This window comes from Meriones unguiculatus, chromosome 6, assembly GCF_030254825.1.
Source record: "Meriones unguiculatus strain TT.TT164.6M chromosome 6, Bangor_MerUng_6.1, whole genome shotgun sequence".
In the NCBI taxonomy this organism is placed as follows: Eukaryota; Metazoa; Chordata; class Mammalia; order Rodentia; family Muridae; genus Meriones; species Meriones unguiculatus.
This window is the reverse complement of record NC_083354.1, coordinates 33,839,910-33,864,692: the sequence shown is the minus strand read 5'-3', so window position 1 is coordinate 33,864,692 and position 24,783 is coordinate 33,839,910. Positions and strand designations below refer to the sequence as shown.

General features: G+C 49.0%; 1 protein-coding gene across 1 annotated transcript in view; it reads left to right on the top strand.

Moving 5' to 3' along the window:
* The first annotated feature begins 210 nt into the window (after positions 1-210).
* Ctdspl (CTD small phosphatase like) overlaps positions 211-24,783 on the top strand; it is a 113,476-nt gene continuing 88,903 nt past the window's right edge. The window contains exon 1 of the mRNA XM_021648030.2: positions 211-369. Coding sequence (XP_021503705.1) covers positions 291-369 — 79 coding nt within the window. The 5' untranslated portion in view covers positions 211-290. The remainder of the gene's footprint in view (positions 370-24,783) is intronic.

The window sequence follows — 24,783 nt, the reverse complement described above, 5'->3', positions numbered from 1 at the left end:
CTTCCCGCGGCGCCGGGCCTCCCGCTCCGCCTCCCCGAGCGCAGCTCTCCCGGGCGCGGCTCCGGGGTTCATGCTGACGAGGCGGCGGCCGCTCCAGCCCAGCGGCGGCGGCGGCGGCGGCGGGAGCTGGGGCGCGGGCCCCGGCCGCCTCTCTCGGAGCGCGGGGCCGGGCGGCGGGCGCGCCCCACCGCGCCGCGCCCCTGCGCGCCCCCTGCGCCGCGCCCCCGCGCGCCCCCCGCGCCCAGCCTGCGGGGGGCCGGGCCTGCGGGCGGCCGGCGCGGCGCGCACCCATGGACGGTCCGGCCATCATCACCCAGGTGACCAACCCCAAGGAGGACGAGGCCCGCTCTACCGCCGCGGGCGAAAAAGGTGAGGGGGGTGCGCGGGCAGCTGCCGCGGGGCGTGGGGGGGCGGGCGTGAGCGCACCCTGCGTCGCCGGAGTTGGCGGGTGCGCCCGCACGGGCGTGGGGGGAGGGGTGCACCGGGCCCGGAGGGTGCGTGGGTGTGGGGTGCGCCTGGAGCAGAGGGAGGCTTCGAGGGTGCGTGTGCCAGCTGAGCTCGTGTGAGCGTGCGCGAGCGGCCGAGAAGTTGGGATCCGGCGTGTGCTCTGCACCGAGCTGTTTCAAGTGTGCAGGCAGTGCCTGTGACAGGTTGTGCGTGCACCTACGGGTACGCGCAGGCCAACTGAGAGCTGGTCAGGGCGGGTGTGCTTCTAACAGACCGGGTGTGTTCCTGACGGGCTGTGAGTTTGTGCACTCTGTGGAGGTCTGTGTGCATCTGCCTGGGAGGCGGTGAAGCGTGTGCAGAGCCTGAGGCTGCCTGTGGACGCTGCCTGTTACTCCTGATGGAGTTGGGGGGGGGGGGGTGATTATGTGCCTACGCTACCCAACTGGCACGCTGGGTGCGCTTCATCTCTCTGTAAGGGTGTGTGCTCATCGGCCTCTGACCGAGAACCCGTGTACACGAGTGTGCGCATGCTCGTGCCTATGCGTGCACAGCGCAGCGAGGCCGTGGCTTGAGAATAGTTCGTTGGTTGTGCAAGTGGAAGAGCGAGGGGAGGAGCAGTGCTGACCGCACAGCACCGCACACGTCCAGGCCCATGTGCACACTTCCTTTTTAGCTCTCGTCTCGCAGCCGCCCACCAGCCTGTCAGGAACTCCGAGGCATCTCAGGCCTCTTGTGGGTGGAGGGAGCTCGGAGCCCAGCTTGGAAACTCAGGCTGTTAGAGCCGTCCCCGTGGGGGGGGCTGTGGGGAGCTGTGGGGGGCTGTGGGGGGCTGGCCCGGCCCCGCAGGCCCTTCAGTGCCTGGTTTGTTGGGGGCCACAGTCCGGCCCCACTCCCTCTCTCTGTTCGGTGTTTGCTCGTTTTCGTGGTGTGTTGACTGACCTCTTCGAGAACTGACGTCCTCTCACAAGTGCTGGAGTCGCTGCGTCCTGCTGCTTGGACAGGCTGTTTGAAGAGCCAACCAATCTGGCTTGGTTTGTTCGGGCAGCCGACTCCTGCTTAGCTGTCCTTCTGCCATGTGCAGTGTAAACACCGGCACCCCCTCCACTCCCTAAGGACCGCTGTGCCCCTCCAGAGCTGGGCTGGCCACCACAGGCACTGGAGAAGAGCGCGCACACGGCACACACCGCATCTGCCTTCTGCCTGTGCAGTGAGCAGAATGCAGCCCTCCTGGGAAGTAGGCCGAGAGTGGGAGGAGGGATTCACCACTCCCCAGGCTAGGACCCCTGGGCGTGCCCACCGGGTAATATAGAGAACCTCCAGAGACCCCCTCGGGTAGGGATGTGCCATCCCGTTTCTGGCGACTGAACATCACCTGTGTCTACAGGGTCTCTCAATGTAAAATAAAGTCTCCCCGGAAGTCTTTTGTGCCCTGTACATGGTCTTTAAAACACCCACACGAGGGAATGGCGTGACTCCCATACTTGGGTAGTGCCTCTCTGGTCCCACCATAAGAGCCTGAGTTCTTGAGGCCCTGGCTGAGCATGACCCCTCAGGGAGGGACTTGGAAGGGGACACGAAGAAAGCTTGGTGAGCGGTGTTCCCCACTGCGGGGGACTTTATGAGAGGAGCCCTCAGCTCTTGTTGCAGGGTGCTAGGGAAGACTTCTCAGCTCCGGGGCACACCCCTGCTCCCACCTCACCCGGGGAGCAGGCAGGTTTTCAGGCTCCCCTCCCCACCCGGTGTTCAGATTCCTGAAGCAGAGTGGGTCTACAGAAGAGCCAAGCCTTGCGACGCTCCTGACGGTGCCTGCTCTGGCCTGTTCTGGACAGGCTTTTCACAGCTAGCAGCCTATTTCGTTTGTTTTGAGTGTCAGGTTGGTTACTTGTTAACTGATGAGAATTCCTTGCCTGCTGTCTTTTGGTGAGCTGCCTGGCCTAGTACAAGCATTAAAAATCCCACCAAAATGAGTTTGTGTTTACTCCAAAAAATTAATATAACTTTGATCAGTTGTAGTATAACAGAATACTTGAGAATCGATTTTTTCTTTTTTTTTTAATTTTGTTCTGTGACAGCCATACCCAATGTATCTTGATCATACCCACCCCAACGCCCCCATCCCTCTCCAACTCATGCCCCTCCCTGCTTCATTTTATTTCTGAGAATCGGATTTTGAAACAGCTTCTTTAGAATAATAAACTACCAAACAGGTTCAGCGGTGCTTCTAGGTTAAGTATGCCGATGATACCTTCAGATAGGCAGAGGGACATATTTTGCATAATTTAAATTCTGACAAGCAATCATTTTGTTGTTAAATATTTGGTCTGCCATGATTTGGAAGTGTCTGTGGCAAGAGAGAGATTGATGGTCTTAAACGTGCGCTGTCATTATTTAGTCTGACGGTGACCCCTGGGGTTTGACTGGAGGGAGGAAAGGTGAGGTACCTTGAGGAATCCACCCACGAACCAGGGCGCCACCGCTCCACACACCTTCCGTTCGGTGTGGGCTCTCGGAGGAAGTTTGGTGTGCCAGCAGCGAGCCGAATTACCTCCCGACACATGCGACGGTGCTCCACTCAGGGATGAGTGTCACTGCCACTCAGCCTGTCGCTCTGGGCCTGTCCCTTCCCATTGTGTGTGACTGGATTAATAGTGTAAGCCTGCAAGGAACAATTTCCCCCGTCCGTCTAACCGTTCCTACTGGGCTGTCACGTAGCACTTAGGAAAGTAGACATGAGACAGAAACGAGAAAGTCATGAGAAGAAAACTTTGATAGGGGATCTGTGAGCTGCCGCCGTCACATCTTTTTTGCTAAACGTCTGAGTGGCTGCCTGTGCTCAAAGCAGATAGATGTTTGGCATTGGGTCCTCTCAGTAGAGTTGGAAAAAAATAATTTTTAAAAAAATAGTACAGATTTTTCTTAAGACTTATTTTTGTTTCCTGTGCATGGGTGTTCTGCCTGCGTGTGTGTCTTCGAGTATGCCTGGTACCTGTGGAGGCCAGAAGAGGGTGTTTGATCCCCTGGATCTGGAGTTACAGATGGTTGTGAGCCACCACATGCGTGCTGTAACTGATCCCCAGATCTATAGGATCAACCAGTGCTCTTAACCATTCAGCCGTCTCTCCATCCCCATGAGTGCAGGCATTTTAAAGAGTAATTCAGTGCTGAAAGTGTGAGAATGCTTTTGGCTGCAAGTAAGAGAAAACCAGGCTTCCTGCAGCCTGAGCCAGCTCCTCCTTTGAAGTGTCTGGCTGCTGTGGCGTTCATTAAACAGCCCTGATGTGGGTGCCAGCACCATCCCATGCTGCATCCTGTGTGCAACCCCTCAGTCACCCTCAGGGTAGGAAAAGAGATGATTTCACATTTATCCCTCTTACCTGGAAAGCAGGGCATTCCCAGGGACCGCTCAGTAAACTTTTGTTCATGTTTAGTTGGCCAGAACTGGGTCACATGGCCTCCCTTAGCCTCGAGTGAAATCAGGGAAATTAACTCTGCAGCATGTCTAGCCCTCGTAGGAAGGAGAGAAGACCAGAGGTAGAGGGAACAAGTGGTGGGTGCCGCTGGCCCCAGCGCTGGCTGTGTCCTCAGAGCCAGGCGTACTTCTGTGTTTCTGTCACAGAAGACTCACCTCATTTGCACTCAGAGACAGCACACGGATGATGCTGCTGGCTGCGTGGCTCGTGGTAGCAGCATTTCCAGCCATCCCGAGTCAACAGGCAGATAAGGTTGGACAGCGGGGCCTCAGCCCTGCAGAACAAGTGCTACCAGATTGCTGGAATGGAGGAGTTAAATTACGCCTGAATAGGCAGGCACGTGACTTTCTGTGACATACGGTCACGTGACTTTCTGGGACATTTCAAAGGAAGACATTTCAAGAATAACATAACAGTATGTTGATATCTCAGTTAAAATCAAATACACAGAACTGAACAAATGTCTAGAAATAAAAAATAATCTGTGAGGACATGAACGCACAGGGATGGGTCTGTCTGGGGCGAAGGCTGAGTGGCAAGTGAGGGAGCTTTGCCACTTTGTTGAAACATTGATGAAAATGTGCTTATGTTTTATGGATTTCTCTTCTAAACTAAGAAAGGACATTTCCCCTAGCCCTTTGGAGAGAACTATTTTGAAGGAATTGTACAATAACAAAGCAAACCCCAAGAAACCTCAATAAATGTGCAAAATTACCCAAAACATTTTCAGAGCTGGCCGAAAAGCTCATTGTTCTGTGAGCTAGTGGGTTTGCTGAGGATTACTGTGGCAGGTGTGTTTCTGCAGACATCCGGGCCCACAGTGCTCAGCCCGCTTCTCACAAATGTTTGTGGCCCTTAGTCTTTATAAAATATAATTTTAAATTTCTAAAGTTCGGTTTCGCGTGTATGAGTGTTTCACCTACACGTATGCGTGTGTGCCGAGTGCGTGCAGGGCATGCTGAGGCCGGAAGAGGAAGTTGCACTGAGGATGGAATCACAGTTGTACATGGCCATGGAGGTGCTGGCGACTGGAACCCAGTTCTCTGGAAGAGCAGCTTTTAGTTATAATTCAGAACCTCCAGCTTCGGAGGTGCTGACATTCTCACAGCTAAGAAAAGGCTCTTATAAGCAGCAATCGTTTCGGATGACAGGATCGATTGAAGGAAGGTTCAGATTAACATTTTGGGGAGCGGATGTGAGACAGGCTGTCAGCAAGTGTGGGCTGCCCAGGAACTGTCTGTGGAGCGTTCACCTCTCCTGTGCTGGGGCTGCAGTCATGTGTCAGTGGGCCCCGTTAGTTAGGTTTGGGTTTTTTTTGTTTGTTTTTTGTTTTTGTTTTTTATTAAACTTTTTGTGGTGGTTGTTGTTGTTGAGACAGAGTCTCCCAAGTAGCCTTGTCTGGCCTGGAGCTCCCTGTGTAGACAAGGCTGGCCACAAGCTCAGGGGCCCCTGCCTCTGCCCACGAGTACAGGGATTAAGGGTGTGTTCTCCACTCCTGGCTTAAATTTATAAGAAATCACACAGAGTCAGATGCGGTGGCCTGTACCTCTGCACCCTGAACTCTGGAGACCCAGATCACAGATTCAGGCTAACCTGTGGCAGGACCCTTCAAAGAGGAAAGAAGGAAATGGGGGGTGGGGAGGGGGAGGAGCCCAGAGACCCTGTATCCTCTGCAGGGATCCTCTGGCAAGACCTTGAACAGTTTCACAGGCAAAATGTTGAGCAGAACTCTATCCAGATAGAAGTTCCCTGACGGAAAGGCAGTGCCCTTTCTAGCCCCCCCGACCCCCCTCCTCCACCTCACCCTCCTTAGCCAACTGGCAACCCCTAATCTGTTTTCTGTTTCTAGAATGTGATTGCAGAAGTGTGAGCTAGGTGATCTTTTCCGTTTGCTCTTTCCCTCAGTGTGAGTCATTTGGCTGCTGCTCATGTTACTATTTGGCCTTTTCTTTTTCGTTGCTGTGTAATAGTCAGTGGTGTGAAGCTAGCACAGTTTGATTGCTCATTCTCTGAAGATATTCTGGGTTATTTCAAGATTTGCGGTATTTTGAATAAAGCTGCTTTAAACACATGTGAACATTTTTATGTAAACTTAAAGCCTCGGGTTTTTTTTTTTGTGTGTGGGGGGGGTAAATATACACACGTCAGTACAGTTACTAGGTCATGTGATGGTCACAAGTTTATTTACTTTTTTTCAAAAAATAAACTACTATTTCCTTGAGCAAGCATACCATTTTGCTTTCTTAATTACAAGTATAAGGCATCTATCTCTCTAAATCCTCTCGAATATTTTAGAAATTGTTTTTTAAAATGCTGTTTTAAAAAAAAATTTTAAAAATTGTCTTATTTGCCTGTGTGTGTGGTATGCCCTCCTTTTGCCACTCTGCTTCGTTCCCTTGAGACAGGGTTTCTCACTGACCCAGGCTGGTGACCAAGTCCCTGCCACCCTCATGGTTCTGCCACGTGCAGCGCTTGCCTTACAGACTTGTGCAGCTACATCTGGCGTCTTATGTGGGTGCTGAGGATTAGAGCTTGGCTTCTCAAGCTTGTACACTCGTACCTACCAAGCCATCATCTCCCTAGCGCTGTCATCACGTTCCTATAGATAGGCAGTGATAACTCATTATAGATTAAGGTTAAATGGTGCAGGTGAAGAAATAGAGGAGTAAGCCACAGAACTCAAAAAACAGACCCACACAAATATACACAGCAGATTTTAAACAAGGACACAGAGAAGTTTGGCTTGAGAACAGGAGCTGAGAAGGTGGCACAGCTGTTGAGAATGCTTACTCCAGCCAGGTGGTGGTGGCCCATGCCTTTAATCCCAGCACTCAGGAGGCAGAGGCAGGTAGATCTCTGTGAGTTCAAGGCCAGCCTGGTCTACAGAGTGAGTCCCAGGACAGCCAGGGCTACACAGAGAAACCCTGTCTCAAAAGAACAAAACCAAACCAAACAAGAATGCTTACTCCAAAAGCACGAGGTCATGAGTTCCAGTCCCAGCTCATGTGAAAAGCCAGGCATGGGCTGACTCTTCGGTAAACAAGTTCTATTAGTGCTGCTCTGTGTTCTCCTCTTCAGGCAGTTAGGAACCCTGATTTGGATGTCCTCGTTAGCATACAGACAAAAAGCTGGTGTTGTATACTTATCTTGTATCCTGTGTCTTTGTTGAGCTCACTGATTTGCTATGAACATATAAGAATATTTATTTTTTCTTCTTCAGATCTGCGTTTAACATTTTTTTCTTGCTTTATAACCCTGACTAGAACTTGGAACAGTATATTAATTAACGGACAGGGATGAATGGGTGTCTTTGCTTGCTCCTGTCATACTCTTCTGTTCTTGCCAAGCTTGAAAGTTTATTTGCAGTTAATAGTTCCAGAGGGATAAGAGTCCCTCACAATGTGAGTGTGTGGCAGCAAGCATCAGGCCTGGCGGCAGGAACAGGAAGCTGAGCGCTCACATCTTCAGCCCCACGAGGGAAGCAGGCAGATAGTTGGAAGCAGGTGTGAGGCTTTTTAGGTCAAAGCCCACTGCCAGGCTGTGCCATCTCAACCTCCACAAACAGTGTCACCAGCTGAGCACCGAGAGTTCAAATGCCTGAGATCGAGGGGATGTTGTCATTCAAATCAGAGCAGCTCCCAGTCTGAGGATGAAACCGTTATCTTTCACCAATAATACACTATCAGTTGTTAGATTTTTGATTCCTTGGGTTGGTGACGTTAGTTCCTTTCCATCCTGGCTCCTCTGAGTTTTGTAGATATTGAAGTTTCCTTAAGCTTTTTCTGGATGTATGAGTGCAGTCATGCTAGCTAATGACACTACATACTGACTTTTGAATATGGAACCAGCTTGACATCCTTGAATAAACTTTGCTTGTGTTGTGTAACTTTTCTATGAGTTGATAAACTCTTATCTGTGAGTGACACTCTCTGTACTTTTACTGATTTATTTTCACCTATGCTGTCTTTTCCTGGTTTGATATCAACCTCATGAATTACGACCAGTTGTGTGGAATTTGGTGTTCATTCTCCATGGAAATCACCCGGGCCTGGAGATTTCCTTGGGGCAGTTTTTAAATCTCCAAACTCAATTTTTTTCAGGGTTTGTGGAGCTCTTTAAATGCCCTCTTCCACATAGGAAAACTTGTGATAGGATGAGTATCAATGCATCTCATTTAAGGTGACGAGATGTCTGAGTGTCAAGCCACCCCTAGTATTTTTTTAATTAATTAATTTATTTATTATGTATACAATATTTGCGTGTGTGCCTCAGATCTCACTATAGATGGTTGTGAGCTACCATCTGGGTGCTGGGAATTGAACTCGGGACCTCTGGGAGAGCAGACAGTGCTCTTAACCTCAGAGCCATCTCATCTGTAGTGTTTGTTCCTTTGCCATCTTCCTGATGTGTACAGAACAGTAACAATGAGGCCAGTGGTCATTTGTGGTTCCGTAGTATTATATTTTGTCAGTCTTGCAAAGGGCATCTCAGTTTCCTTGGTTTTTGTCCATTTTTTTCCTCTATTGTCTGTGTTTAATTTTATTAACTTCTTCCTGCTATTTGGTTTGGGTCTGTTTTGTGTTGCCCCTGTTCTTGAGACGTTCAAAGACCCAGATTATTATTATTAATTATTATTTTGCTTTCCTAATAACTGTGTTTAGTGCCACATACTTCTGAATGCTGCTGAAGCAATTCTGTCAAATTTTTATATTTTCAGTTCCATGTGATTGTTAATAATTCATTTATTTTTATTTTATGTGCATTGGTGATTCACCTGTATGTATGTTTGTGTGAGGGTGTCAGACCTTCGAGTTGCAGACAGTGGTGAGCTGCCGTGTGAGTGCTGGGAATTAAACCCGGGTCCTCTGGAAGGGCAGCCAGTGCTCTTAACTGCTGAGCCATCTCTCCAGCCGACTCTGATGTTTAGAACAGCATCAGGTTCACGGCCAAACTGAGCAGAGAGCCGGACACAGCCGGTGCTGAGTGTGCGTCTCCTCCCCCACCGTCAGCTTCCAGCGAGCTGCACTGATTGCAGTCTGTGGCCCTGTTGTCTTGTTATCAGCCAGCACAAGCAGTACGAGTTAGGGCTCCCTGTCGCCACTGGATGTTTTCTGGGTGTAGAAGAAGGTGCGGTGATACGTGCTCACTGCTAACGCGGCTAACAGAATGATTCCACAGCCCGAAAGCCCTTCTGCATCCTCCATCCTGCCCAGCCCCTGGCCTCTGGCCACCGCTCATCTTTTTTACTGCCTTTTGTAGCAGACTACCCGGTTGGAGTCTCAGAGCAGGTAGCCTTTGCAAATTGGCTTTCTTCATTCAAAATGCATGTAGGTTTCCTGCAAGTCTTGTAAGGGTTTAACATTTGGTTTTTGCCTTGCAGAGATGGCTTAGAAGTTAAGAGTGCTTACTGTTCTATCAGAGGACCAGAGTTCAGATCCCAGCATCCATTTCCAGTGGCTCACAAATACCTGTAACTTCAGCTCCAAGGGATCTGACTTCTGTTTTCTATGGTGTGTGCATGCACACAATACACACACACACACACACACACACGTACACACAGGTGTGTGTTTGTATGTGATTACAAATAAAATAATTTTATAAAAAGAATTCATTTCTCTCTACGTGCGTGTACACGCATAGATGCATGCATATTTGCATGTACATACATGCATGTGGGTGCGCGTGCTTGTATGTGCAGGTGGATGTGAGGACCAGAGGTCAGTCTCCAATGTCTTTCTTCAGGAGCTGCTTGCTTTGCATTTGAGGCAGGGTCTCTTATTGGCCTGGAGCTCACCAATTAGGCTAGGCTGTGGCCCCTGAATCTAGGAATCTGCCTCTCTCTGCCCATCCAGTGCCCGGATTACAGGCACACGGCCTGTTTAGTCCGGATGTTTAGTCCGGGTTCTGGTGATGGAACTCAGGTCTTCATGCCTGCCCTGCAAACACTTCACAGCGGGGCTACCTTCCCCATCACCTCAAGTCCGTTTAGTGTTGAGCAATACTGCGCCCTGAAGATGTATCACAGTTTCATCGTCCTTCCCTTATGGAAGGACAGCAAGATGCTTCCGAGCTTAACAAAATGAACAGGATCACTATGAACAACTGAGTCTGAGTTTTCGATTCAATTGTGCGAATACCCAAATGAGGTTGTTATGGTAGGTGATTGAGTTTAGTTTTAAAGGAAGCTGCTGAACTGTTTTCCAAAGTGGCTATTTAACCGTTAGTTTTCATTAGTTTAATTGTGATGCGTCCGTGGATTTCTTTGGATTAGTCTGTTTCCTGTTTATTTTGCTTCTTGGCTGTATGTCTCTTGCCAAATTTGGGAAGTTTTCAGCCATTATTTCCTTAAGTCCCTTTTCAGCCCCATCCATACTGTCCCCTGAGATGCCAGTGACACCAAGATCCTATTTTGTTTTAATTTAGATTTAGTTATCTTTATTTCATGTTATGGGTGTTTTGCCTGCATGTATGTGTGTGCACCACAGGTGTGCCTGGTGCCTGTGGAGGCCAGAAGAGGGCGTGGGGCCCTCTGAAACCGGCAGAGTAGAGCAAGCCGCAGTGTGGGCTGGGAATGGGACAGCTGGTTCCTAACTGCTGAGCTGTCTCCCCAGCCTCCGATGTTGCTGCCTGTTCCTGTAGCCCAGGGGTTAGTCAGTCCCGTTTGGGTGAGTTTTCTTCTTGTTGTTCAACCTCTTGTTGTTCAAATTGGGTAATTTCTATTATTCTCTCCTCGCTTATTGATTTTACTGACTCCATTCTGCTCTAGAACCTCTCCACGGGGATATTTCATCACGTGTGTTTGTGTGTGTGTGTGTGTGTGTGTGTGTGTGTGTGTTGCGCGGTGTGCGCATGGCCTCATGAGCTTACCTCGCAGCGGGGTCTCTCACTCCCCCCCCCCCACACTCATTTTTCTAACCTAGCCAGCCCTTTCACTGTGGGGAGGCCCCGCCTTCACCTCCTTGCACTGGGATTGTGAATAAGTCACGTGGCTGCTGGGAAATCTGAGCTCTGGTCCTCACACGTGTGTGGTGAGGGCTTTCCCCAGTTAGGTGGCTCCTCGGCCCCCAGTCGTTGTGCCTTTTAATTCTAAGTTTCTGTTTATTCTAAGTTCTTGATGCTAAGGCTTTCCACCCCCACCCCCCACTCCCATGCCACCCCGTTTCCAGATTGGCTCTGAGATTGCCACTCTTGCTCCTTAGTACTGAGGTAACAGGCGAGCACCACCAAGACCAGCCACGTTGCATACTTTAAAGACTAGAGTTGGAAAATTGTCATTTTAACGGTTTTATTTCAAGGGTGGGCAGGTTGGCTCAGTGGATAGAGATGCCTTCCACCAGCCTGACAACCTGAATTTGGTCCCCAGGACCCCATAAGGTAGAAGGAGGGAACCAACTCCTGAACCTTACCCCCTGACCTCCATGTATATACTGTGTGCCTGCCCTTGAAATAAATAAATAAATGTAAGAAATTGATTATTTTGTGTGCACAGATGTTTTGCCTGCATGTGTGTCTGTGCACCACTTGCATGCCTGGTGTCCACAGAGGCCACAGAGGGTGTGGGATCTCCTTCAGCTGGAGTTACAGAAGGTTGTGAGTCTGCGAGTGCCTGCTGAGACCAGAACCCAAGTCCTCTGCAAAGCAGCCAGTGCGCCCAACCACTGACCCATCTCTTCAGCCCCAAATGTTTATGTTTTTTTAAATAAAGATTTATTTCAATATTGCATAGTGCAGATTCTCTTGGTGCTTTCTATATCTTAAAAATTTATAGCTGGGTGTGGTGGTGCACGCCTTTAATCCTAGCACTTGGGCGGCAGAGGAAGGCAGATCTCTGTGAGTTTGCGGCTGGCCTGTTCTAAAGAGAGAGTTCCAAGCCAGCCAGAGCAACATAGTTAGACTTTGTCCATAAAAGCAACAAAACAAAAAAGAGCAAAAAGATAAGAATGAATTAAGTCTAAAGTCAAATCCAGATCAGTGGGACTGTGACTCCAGCTATTTGAAAGGGTTACTTCATAAGCTTTGGCCTTCACCTGAAACTTAAGCTCCAAATTCTGCAGTATCCCAGTGCAGATGTGTTTTTTTTAGCCTGCTGTCTGTTTGGTTAGTGAGAATGTTCAGCCGCATATCTGTAATTTTATTTCTCAGTTAAGAAACTCTTCCACTTAAGTAAACAGAAGGGCCTTCATGGGGCCAGCATGGAACGGTGTATCTGGATTTAGTGCACATAGTTAGTGACTGCCTTGGAAGTAGGTCCTGAGCCCCAGCGACTTGCCTCCGGGTGATTTGCTGGAGCATCCCCTGATGGGGAGACACCCCTTTTGAGACCCACACACCTTAGATGTTGCTTTTTTTCTTTTTCTGCTGCTGAGGGGCAAATGGCTGTGAAGGAAAGAGTCATGTGAAAGGGCTGACGGGTCACTGGACCTTTGGCCAGAAAGTGGTAGAGGACAGGAAGGAACTGGCGCCAAGTGAGTCTACACACACACACACACACACACACACACACACACAGAGGGAGATATAAATCTCCCTCCATCATGTTTGGAAGAGACAGTGGTGTCTGGCTGCTGGAAAGGGCAACGGAAGAATCCCCTTGGGTAATATTGAAATCATAATGTACACCTTAGAACTTATTTTCCGTGTCTTCAATTCTTACTCCTCAGAGCGGGGCATGGATGTGGGGTTGCGGGGAGAGAGGAAGAGAGGCTTTTAAAAATCTCCCTCCTTGGGCTGGGAAGATGGCACAATGGAAGAAGCACTTGTTGCACAAACCTGAGGACCAAAGTCCTGATCCTCAGAGCCCAGGTCAGTGCCCAGAGGGAGTGCTGGCTTGCTTCTGATTCCAGCAATCTGAAGGTGGAGATGGGATCCCAAGAGCAAACTGTCCAGCCAGACTGCCTGAGGGACACTGCCTCGGTGAATAAGGCAGTGGGCAGCCAAGTCAGCGTCAACCTCAGGCCCCCCACACGTGTGACTGTGTGCCCTCTCACACACACACACACACACACACACACACACACACACACACACACACTGCCTTTCCCTCCTTGCCTGTAACTATGACTTTCCTCTCTCCTTCAGTATAGTTTTTTAAGCTGGGACTACGTAAGTGCTTTAACAGGGAGTCAAGCACTTTGTCTTTCTAGCTTGGTGCTAGGGCAGAGCAGAGCAAAGGCTCAGGAGTGCTGAAAGCCCCAGGTTGGGATGTGGGCCTGTATGTTTGGAATCACAGCTGCAAACCCTGCTGGTGTAGTCCCCCTGAACCAGGGCCCAAGAAAAAGCCATCCTTATAGGTACCGAGTCTTATGCAATCCGCTAACAGCACATGTTGCTTCTCAGTTAGCTGTGTCGAGTCAAAAACTGAAGGGTTTCTTTGTAATTATAATTTGTAGCAAGGCTTTTTGCCAGAATGTTCCCAAATCCCTGAACTGTAGAGCGCTTTAAAAACTGAACAGAAGTGGCTGAGCATCTGGTGACTGAAGCTATTCTTACTCCTCAAAATTAGTCCGACCGCAGGGCGAGGCTCCAGGCTCCGGAGGCGCAGACTGCCCCACCTTGTCAATGTGGCTTGATAAATGCAGGGCCGGGACCACCATGCCGTGCTTCAGATTCTACTCCGTGTATTCCAGCCAAGACCTAGCTTCCATGCTTGGCCTGTCGTGAGATTGGCTCTGAGTGTCGGGATTGCTCAAGAAGCTGTTGACTTTGAGTCCAAAGACCTCAGCCAAGGCAGCCTTTTCGCTTCCCTTCCTCGGGAAACAGGACTTTCGCGCCTTTGTTTTCGTTACAGTAGTACGTCTAGTGGCTGCCAGCAGTTCTAAAATCTGCATTGTTGCTGACTCTGACGTCTAAGCACCAGCTGGATGTGTGCGTGTGTGTACAGGTGTTTATGAGGGTGTGTGCATGCCTGATGAGGCCAGAGATCACCCTTAGGTGTGCTTCCTCGGGGCCTAACCACCTTGCTGTCTGAGACAGGGTTTCTTGCTTAGCCTGGCTGTCATTAGTTAGGCCAGACCCGCCGGGCTGTGAGGCCTGCCTTCATCACCCCAACTCTGAGGTGATAACTGTGTGTGGGCCGTGGGACCTCACTCAGCTTTGTGCTTCCACGTGCTTTCCTTGCTGTCTCCTCAGCCGGAGAGTTCATTTGTCTACTCCTCAGGAGACCTTCTTTCTTCTCCTCCATCTTCTTTGGAACAGTCTCACCGTTATAGCCCAGGCTGGCCTGGAGCGTGCAGTCCTGCCTCAGCTTCCCAAGTATTAAGACAAAGCAGTTCACTGTCACGCCTGATCTCCTGATTGGCTTTACATTTCCCGTACGTATCAAGGTGAATTTACAGAAAATAAAAATCACTCCTTTTGGTGAAATACAAGTTTACAAAGCTTTGTGAGTTTTGACAAACGCAACCACAAAACCACCATCTCGACTAAGATAAAATGTTTCCATCAGCCCCAAGATACCCATTCTCTCCCATGGTTTTGTTTTGATTCCGAGCAGCCATGTGACAGCCCCTGTTGATATTCTGCTTATCTGCCTTTGGTACAGTCATCTCTTTTGCATGGCTAATGGTATCTTATCACGCTGGGAATTTCTGGGTTTGTTTGTATTGGCAGTGGGCATAGAACCCAAGGCCTTGTGCACGCTGAGCGCACACTCCACTGCGCTCAAACCCTCAACCTCCTAACGACGCTGAGAGTCTCTTCCTGTGACTGGTTCACTTTTACTTTTATTTTAAATTTTTTTTACTAGTTTGTTTGATTTGTTTATTTTTGATGTCTTTTAGATAGAAAATGAGGTTCGAGTACTTTGTTTTCTATGTGTTTTGCAAATGATTTCACCCAGGATATGAAGCATGCTGGGGAATAACCCAGGGCCTGCACATGGCTTTTGTTTTCCTGGGGAGGCAACACACACACATGCACATAAACACACACAGGCACGCACACACACACACACACACACAGAGGCATACAGGGCTGGCTGGAGCAGTGGCTCGGCAATTAAGAGCACTTGCTGCTCTTGCAGAGGACCTGGGCTTGGTTCCTGTAGGTCAGACACCATCTTCTGGCCTTGACAAGCACCACATATGCATGATACATAGACACATATGCAGGCAAAACACCCATACACATAAGAATAACATATATAGATCTTTTATGTAGTAGAAAAACACATAATGTAAACTTTGCCACTTTAAAGTCGACATATATCATGAGTACCAAACACATTCATGTCACTGTGTGGCCGTTACTCCATCCATTCTGTGATTCCTCCATGTTGCAAAACTGGAAGTCTCCTTCAGGGGTAATTGGGCATTTTCCCTTTCCACACACCCCCTAGCAGCCACTTTGTGCCTTCTGCCTCTGAGCTGATGCTCCATCCCTCTTCTTTGAGAACCAGTTTGTGTCTCTTTAACGAATTCCTTCCGGCTTATCCGTGCCTAGTACATGTCAGAATTTCCTCCTGACAGACTATTATTTCAGAAGGAGATTGCGAATGTTATTCCTCTTCACTTTTACAGGTGAACGGCATTGCCTTGTCTGTATCTGGCTCCTCTGCTTACCCACCCACTCGTCAGTGGTTTAGTTGCTTCTGAGATGTAGCTTTTGTGAATGGTGCTGTAAACTTTGGGGTACAAACACTTTGAGTTCTTGCTTTGGGGTTCGGAGTTTTGCTTACGTGTAGAATTGCTAGACCAGACGGCAGGTCCACTTGGCATGTTTTGGGGAGCCTGCATGCTGCTTTTCAAGGCATTCTCAACAGCGCACACGGATCCCGGTGTTTTCACATCCTGAGCATGCTTGTTATTTTTGAGGGGTTTGTTTGCTTCTTTGACTCCCTTGAAGTCAGGGAGGGCTGAGACAGGCTTCCCGGATAGCCCAGCTTTGAGCTCTTCTCAGTCCTGCCTCGGCCTCCCAGAGTCCTGGGGTTACAGCATGAACCACCAGGCCTGGCTTAGTAGGTATCCTCCTGCCTCTGCCTCCCAAGTGCTGGGATTAAAGGTGTGTGCCAGCACTGCCCAGCTCTTGAAGATGTTTTAACATAGGCTTAAGTACAAGGATTAGGAGAGAAAGAGCCACTTAGAAAAAAAATCAGCCATGTCCAAGTAAAGGTCCAGACTTCTCAAGGGAGAGTCATCCACCTTGGTTTGCTGGGATAGTACCTCTCACTGACCTCATTAAATAGGCTGGGCTGTTTGCTGTCAACCCCAGACCCACCTGTCCACCTGCCCACCTGTGGGGTGGGGCTTCAACACTGTACCACCAAACTGGGCTTTTTTTTTTTTTTTTAAACATCCTTTCTGGGGGTCAAACTCACTTTACTAGTTGAGCTGGCTCCTTAGCCCAGTTGTCAGATGTCTCTGAGCCTTCATTTTACAGCAGTGAACACCTTACAGAGTTCTTAGGAAAATTAAGTGATGCGCAAAAGGCGTTTGCCAAAACATATAAACGTTTAACAAGCACACCCTAGGTTAATGGTTATTGTTATCTCTGATTGCTCACTCGGTAAACATTTGTGCAACAACACTCGGTCCTATTCAGCCCCAACGGGCTCCAGAGCACACATGTGAACAGACCTATTTTATTTGAAAAATGCGTGTGTGTGTGTGTGTGTGTGTGTGTGTGTGTGTGTGTGTGTGTGTGGAGGTCAGAGGACAACTTGCAGGAACTGCTTTCTCTTCCATGAGGGTCCCGAGGATCAACTCAGGTCATGAGGCTCAATGGCAAATACCTTTCCTCACTGAGCCATCTCACTGGTTCTGGCTGTTTTATGCGAGATGCTAAAGCAGAGCGCTCCAGGGGAAGAATGTGCAGGGAGCTACAGATGCTCTGCCTTCATGATTGCCATGTGTTAATATTAGACATGGCAATAATGTGTCAGTAATAAGACACACGGTGTCTTGTTTCATGATGCTTTAGGATGTCAGTATTGTCTACCGCAGGGCAGAGGAAATGGAGTCATGGAGGAGTTATGTAACTCAACTGTTGTGTGCGCCTCTCCAGTTGGAAAGCCAGGAGTTAAAACTAGGCTGTCTGGCTCTGATGTTAAAAAGGAAGAGTGACTCCCACAAACCCTTTCGATTTACGTCTTGAAAGACAGCAGCTGCACTTCTATGGAAGGTGCCTCCTCTTGCTCCTGTCATGGATGGCATTTTTAATGGGAAACATTCTTCAGCTCACCCAAGATGACAGACCACATTCTCTTAGGATGTGGTTTCTTCTGTCTGTTATCTATACAATGAATTGTTTCCCTGATTCTTGCTGTTATCTCTTGACACTCTTCAAGTTATCTTATGAACTATAAATGCTGGAAGTGAGAGACAGTAAAATTTATCATAAAAGTCAAGACTCCTCGGGCTGGGGGAATGGCTTAGTCGGTGAGTTGCTTAATCCCCAGAACCATGCAAAAAGCCAGGCCTGGCAGTGCACACCTGCCCCATGAGGCAGACACAAGAAGAGCCTAGGAGTTTCTCCAGCTGGTACAGCCAAATCTACCAGCGCTAGGTTCAGTGGGAGAGCCTGTGCCATCAAACAAGGCAGGGAGCCGCTAAGGAAGACACCTGAGGTCAACCTCTGGCCTCTCCATGCATGTACAAGTGTGCACACATATACATGGGCACACACATGAACATATACACACACCACACGTGAGCGGGTGCACGCACGCGCGCGCGCGCGCGCACACACACATAAGAATCCAGTACCATTTTTTTCTAAGCCCCTGAAAGAAGTGACCCCCTAGCCCTTGTTTGTCCCAGCCACGTGATTTCTAGGTTTATAATTAAATAAAATAAGAGCTTTGGGGTCTTTTCTTTCTTTTTTGTTTGTTTGTTTTTGTTTTTGTTTCTTGTCCTGGAAATTTCTATGTAGACCAGGCTGGCCTTGAATTCATGGAGATCGGCCTCCTCTACCTCCCAAACTCTGAGATCAAAGGCGCGTGCCTCTACCTCCAGGTGGAACATTTTCAATAGGAAAACAACAAGCTGACGAAGCTCTTAAAGACAGTCAAGTCCGATTGTATCGTATTGCAGCGTTTTCTCTGCAGACCACGGATTGTAGCAGAAGACTTCAGTGCCTTGTACACACTCTGGGATGGCCAGGAAGTACTCAGCTTCACGTGAACCCCAACTGCTCCCGATTCAACTCCATTATAATGCTGGCATTGTCCAAAGTCAAATGGTTTCATTATTTAAAATAAAAGGAGGTAATTTCCTTTTTTCAAAGCAGGGTCTCTCTGTGTAGCCTTGGCTATCCTGGACTCACTTTTGGTTGGAAATCTTTAGAAAAACAAAATTCTAAATAAATAAATTGAGGTATACCCAGTGAAACAAAAAAGGATTGTGTTAGACCCTTAGTATTATCAGTTCAAAAGTATTTTATTATCTGTGAAGGGTATCCATATCTGCGTTTGTGTGCATGCGCGTGCGTTCGTGCGTGTGTGTGTGTGTGTGTGTGTGTGTGTGTGTTGTGTGCGTTGTGTGCATGTGCTGCTCCACCTGACTGTGTGTGTTTGAGGACCTGAAACCCAGATCCTCAGGCTAGCACAGGGATCATTTCACACACTGAGCCATCTCTCCAGCCCTCTGTAATGTTTCCTTAACAAATGTCACAAAACACTAAAATTCTCTAGGGATGGAGTTGAGTAGCTCCAATATGTATCTGCTAAATTTATTCCCTGTATTTTTCATAGGTTTAAATTTTTCATGATAAAAAAAAAGATTAATCATGGGCTCCAGTTGAAGATTAGCATCAATTTTTAAAGATATTACCTCTGTACATGGAAATAAATTCAAAAAAAATGGGGAAGATGCAGTCATTTGCTTTTAGTTGGTCCTTCTCCCTACAGGAGAAAGGCCAAGAAGATTGTCGGAAATTTAGGACGATCTATCCATAAGGAGATTAAATTAGTGTTGACCCAGCTGTCCGGCCACTCACCGGACCACATCAACCCTCAGCCCTGGTTTTCTTCAGATGACCTTCCAGAGGGTGTTGTACGGGTCTGTAGCCTTGGCTGTGTCAGGCACCAGCTACAACAGAGCCTCGAGCGCCCTGTGTACGAATGTGCAGTGAGATGGCCTGACTGTGTCATCAAGGGTGGATTGCCTAAGACTCTGATTCCACAGTGTTACCCTGGGCTTTATTTTAGGAGTAAAGGGCGTGAAATGTTCAGTCAAGCTCTTTATACTAAGGAAAGCAAACTACATTAGAAAACAAAGAAATTCGAGAGATAAAAAGCTCTCAGCCTCACTAATGCTGTGACCCTTTACCACAGGTCCTCGTGTGCGGTGACCACGAGTGGGTAATGACCTGCTGCAGTGGTCTCACTACTGTGCACAACAGTCCTGAAGCCAGTGACCTTCCGTGTTGGTCAGAAGAGATAAACAAGGGGATTCCCTCTCGCTGAAAATGCTTGTGGGGTTCTGGTGTCAAGGTCAAGCTGGGCCTCAGAACACATGCTTGGGAATTTTATTCTTTGGGAAAATGTGTGCAATGCCAGTGCTGTTTCTGTTTTTAAAATGTGTTTTTGTGTGTATACATATGCGCATGTTCGTGGGTTTGTGTGCACGTGTGTCCAGGTGTGCATGTGGAAGCCAGATGTCTCCCTTCAGTGGCCTCTTCCTAACTTTTTGAGGTAAGCTCCCTCTGAAGCTGGAACTTGCCGGTTGGGTGGGACGGTCTGGAGCAAGCCCTGGGGATCCTCCTGTCTCTGCTTCCCCAGGGCTGGGATTGCAGTCACATGCCCACACACCGGGCATTTTAGTGCCGGTTCTGGAAAACCATCTCCCCAGACTGTTTATTTCCTAAGTAGCAGAGTACATTTGTAAAGCCCAGAGTCGTGGAGTTTCTCTGTAAGCAAGTTTTTCAGTGTAGATGTGACTTAAGTGGTCTCTTTCTTCTTCCCAGGAATTTGTCCATTTGGATGGCATTTTCAGAGTGTCCGGTGGTGGTGCTGGGTTTGGTGGCTCGCACTCAGCACTCCAGAAGCAGGAGCAGGCAGATCTGTGGGCTGAAATAAAGAAGACCATTTAGCCAGTTACCTACACAGTCATTTGGGGCTAGAGGGATAGTTCTGGGTTTAAGAGCTCTGGATGCTGTTGCAGAGGCCCTGGGCGTGGTTCCCAGCACCCACATGGCAGCTCACAACTGTCTGTAGCTCTAGCTCCATCGACCTGATACCCTCTTCGGGCCTTTTCAGGCACCAGGCACACATGTGGCACTCATGTGGCACACATGCAGGCAAAACACCTATACACATAAAATTAAGTGTATTTAAAATGATGAGTGTAAGTTGTTGGTGTTACTTTATCTTTAATTCCTACAGGATTAATTCTCATTCTTGATATTAGTAATAAAAATGAAACCGTGAACTTCGAGGTTTGTGAGGGTTAAGACATGGCCACCATGATGGGGTATAAGACAGCCTACCTGGAGACTGTTTTACAGTGTGTAGCAAGCATGAGCTGTGAGGAGATTTAATCAAGCAGCTTCTTTTAAGAAATTTGCCAGAGGGGTCAGTGAAATGGCCCAGTAAAGGCGATTGTGCCAAGCCTGGACTTCAGTTTAGTCTCCAGGATTCACTCACATGGTGGATAGAGAAAACCAACTCCCATAAGGTACCCTCTGACCTCCACACCATGGCGCTCCAGCGTGCACACATGGCCTCACATGCATGTGTGTGCGCACATACACACACACTAGATAAAAATGTCCTAAAATAATTTTAAAAATACATTTGCCAGAAATGTTCTCCCTGACGCGCAAATAATGGGCACAGCACGATAAGCTTATCAGTGGGGACGGGGAAGCAGTTACGGTATTTACTCCCAGAATTCCTCGCAGTTATAGAATGTGAGGCATTGACTTGGAGGAGGGCTAGGGAGGCTCTGGGCCTACACCACACCAGTTGTACAGGATGAGGTACCCTCCAGTGTCTGCTGGGTTAACCCTCACACATGCTGCTGCGTGTGACTGTGTATGTATGTGACTGTGGTATGTCTGTATTGCTTCTGTTGCCGTGATAAAATACCACGACCAAAAGGAACTTAGGGAGGAAAGGGTTTATTCAGCTTACGCCTCCTGCTCCCCTTCCATCTTTCGGGGAAGTCAAGGCAGGAGTTGAAGCAGAGTCCATGAAGGACTGCTGCTCTCTGGCTTGAGCTCCATGGCTCGCTTACCTTAGTTTCTGACACACTCAGGACCACCTGCCCTGGAGTGTCACTGCTCACAGTGGGCTGGGCCCTCCCACATCAGCCATTAATCAAGAAAACGCCTCCAGAGACTTGCCCACAGCCACTGTGACGGGGGCACGTTCTCCACTGAGGTTCTCTTCTCCCCGAGGCCTCGTGCTCATGTCAAGTTGACAGGCTAACAGTACAGTGTGCACAGAGAACAGTTTGAGGCACATCATCTCTGGGTGCTGAGATGCGAGAGGACAGTTATTTTCTTCCCGAGCTTCTGTATTATTTAAAATGTTTGCATGAGCACGCATCATTCCTACAAAAATAGCAAAACTTTGTAAAGAGCTTGGCAGGAACACGATGAGAGGGCGGTAGGCAAGGAGTTTGTGCATGCGTTTTTGTTGTGTCTTAGGGAACAGCCGGGAAAGGGGAATTTGAAGGTTTGAGAGGTAGGTGAGTAGTAGTCAGCAGCATGAAGACTTAGTGCCTGGACTCCAGCATAGAAGTCAGCCTTAAAGGGACAGGACACCCTGTTCATGAGGGAAGATGACTGAAGATACTGGGGAGCTCCAGGACTGCAGGGAAGGAGAAAAGAGAATTTATAATCCGTGGCTGCCAGTTTCTGGGTGAATGAGAATGGGAACAGAAGAGAAAGAGAGACGTGGTGTGCTCTCCCGTGGACCAACACATGATGGGGGAGGATCTGATGCCCATGACCAGCTGGCCTGGTAGGCCCTGCCCAGAGCTATAAATGCTGCATTGGCAAGGAAGCCAAGCATCATGGCTGGGCAGGCTTCCTCTAGAGGAAGACCATGCTTGGATCTGTGGGGTGGAGAGGCATGTTCAGCAGAACCTCCAAGGGGAGAGAATTCAAAATACTCAGGAGAGACACCGGGGCGACTGCCCTTCAGATGAAGACGCTAGGGAAAAAGTGAATTAAAGAAACCCTTACGTGGAATTTGGAATGTGCATCCCAGAAGCCAAAGGTGCATGGTGAAGGTGGGGCTTCAGGAGCTGACGTGTCAGAGGAGCTCCTGGCAGCTAGGGGGTGTAGGACAGGTGAGGAGTGGAAGGGCAGTGTTACGACACTGGGAGGCTCGTCGGTCTCAGTCAAGGATGGGGCCGTTTCCAGGTGCAAAGCAGGAACTAAGATATTAGCCCCAAGGATGAAAGAGGGATGCTCACTCAGAGAAGGCTACACGAGTCCACTCTCCCCTTTACTCACGGGGAGGCTGCAGGGCCCTGGTATCTCTCTTTGCCCTCCTTTGAAGGGCGGGTTTGGCAGGTAAGGGAGGGCAGAAGAATGGTCTCAAAGGGGAAACCTCTTACCAAAGGGAGAAAAGTGGGATGTAGACGGCTGAGCATACTGCCCCAAATGAGAAAGGGGATGTGAAAAGTGGCAGGGTGGGAACGGCGAAGGGTGATTCGAGTGAAGCTTTTTCAAAGGAAACGCTGAGCTGGGTGTTTTCTGTTTGTTCTGACAAAGAGCTGTCTGCTCGCTTCGGGAGAAACTACCTTCCAGCCAGAGCAAAAAGTAAACGAGGAACTACCCACAATTCCCAGAGTACGGGAGCTTTTCCTGTGGCTAACTTCTGCTGCTGCAGTTCCCACTGCCACAGCTGTGGGTCTCAGAAGCAGCTGGACCTCTCTCTAGCTCGGTGTCTCTCCCTAGCTGTATCTGGGCTCCTTTGAGCAGGGAGACTAACTTGCCGTCTCTCTGTCCTGTGTGGGCAGCCACAGTCTTCTTCTCAAGGCCCCACCTTCCTCGGTCGCTTCTCTACCTGGGTTCTGGCGTGTCCAGTCCATCTCTGTCTCCCGATGCCATCTTACAGCCAGGAGACCCCTTGCTCCCTCCTGCCTTGTTTCCAGGCCTGTCATTTCTGGCAAGTTGCCTTTTCCTCTCCCTCCTCTCACTTCCCCCCAGCCCACACTGGGATCTCTGTACTGCTAGGAGGGTGTCTGCCTTAACAGGGTAGCCGCCCTTACCCAGAGTCTCCCATAATCCAGACCCCACAACCTCCTCCAGCCCATTCTGACCTTTGCCCTTCCAAGTCCTCAGCAGATCCCTGCTCTGGAAACTTGCATCCATTAACCACCTGTGTAGGAAGCCCAGGCTTTAGAGCTGAGAGGAACCAAATCTCCTGATCCTGCTGATAAGGAGGCTGAAGCCAAGGAATGTCCCTAAGGTTGACCAGCAAGCTAAGATTTAAGTTCCACTTGCAGACCTGAATGCTGCTTACTAAATTGGAGGTTGCCTTTGTAATTTTTTTTTTTTTTTTTTTTTTTTTTTTTTTGCTTTGTTTTGTTTTCTTGTTATCCTGGGAAGTCCTAGAAGCCCAAAGCAGTGGAGCAGTGGAGTACATCAGAATCGGTACCTAGACCTATGCCTCCGAGTATATGTCTATACCCAGTGGAGGATAGCTGGCCTGCGACCATGCCAGCGTTCTGCCTTGGCCTCCCATCTGCCTGAGCAGGGAGATTACAGATGTTTGCTTCTGCATGAGCTCTGGGGAGCTGAACTCTTGCCTTGAGCTTGTGCAGCAGTCTTTTATCCACTGGGCTGACTGCTCCATCCCCTAGATGATCCCGATAGAGCCAGCCATCATCTTTGGTTTATCTGATTTTGTTCATTTGTTTTGCGTGTTTATTTTTTGAGACAGGGTTTCTCTGTGTAGCCTTGGCTATCCTGGACTCACTTTGTAGACCAGGCTGGCCTCAGACTTACAGAGATCCACCTGCCTCTTCATCCCTGAGTGCTGAGATTAAAGGCTCGCACCACCATGTCCATCATTTACCCCCTTTTCTAGATATTTTATTTATTGCTCTTGCAGACTGACTTTCAGAGGCATCTTCGTCACAGAAGCAGCTCCGCCAAATCCACAATCAGATTCCTGTTCTGGGTGGAACAGCCATGACCCAGGGCTGCTCCTGGGAACGGTCTCAGGCTCACACTGTCCTGGTTCCCAGCTTTTATGTTATCTATGTCCCACTGTACCCGGGAGCCAAATGTTGTCAAAGCACTTTCAGGCAAATCTAGCAAATGTTGAGCAGAGTCCTTGTTGCTTCCATTTGTTCAGGTGTGTGTGTGCGTGTGTGTGTGTGTGTGTGTGCGTGTGTGTGTGTGTGCGTGTGTGTGTGTGTGTGTCAATGTTCCACAGTCAAGGATCCCCAAGTCAACCAGGCCTGGCCCAGGCAGTCTTGGCCAGTTAAAGGATTCGGGATCTGTGCTGTGACTGGAATGAGGCACTGATGAACAGTTTATATCCCTGAGTCCCCACTTGACCTCCCTCTGCCTCTTTTTCCTCATCTATAAATGAGAGTAAAACTCATTAAAAATCATCACACTTATTATAAAAATACAAACATCTCCTTCCTGGCCGGGATGGAATATCAGACCCACACACATAAGGCACTTGAAGTGGCACGCGGTACATAGCGAGCATTCCGTGAGGGTTTGCCGTTATGATTATTTCATGAAAACTGTTAGGAATGAGGAGACTAGGGAGAGCATTCTGCTGCACGGGGATGGGCCGGGAAGTTATCAGCCCCTGCCTGGACGCGTGAGCACACATCAGAGGAATGACTCGCGGTGTGGTAACAGCTCCTCACAGCACTGCCGCCCGCTGGAGGCAGACATGCTAGGTATTTGCCAAGGAGAAGGTCAAGCCTTGCATAATTTAAAGAATACA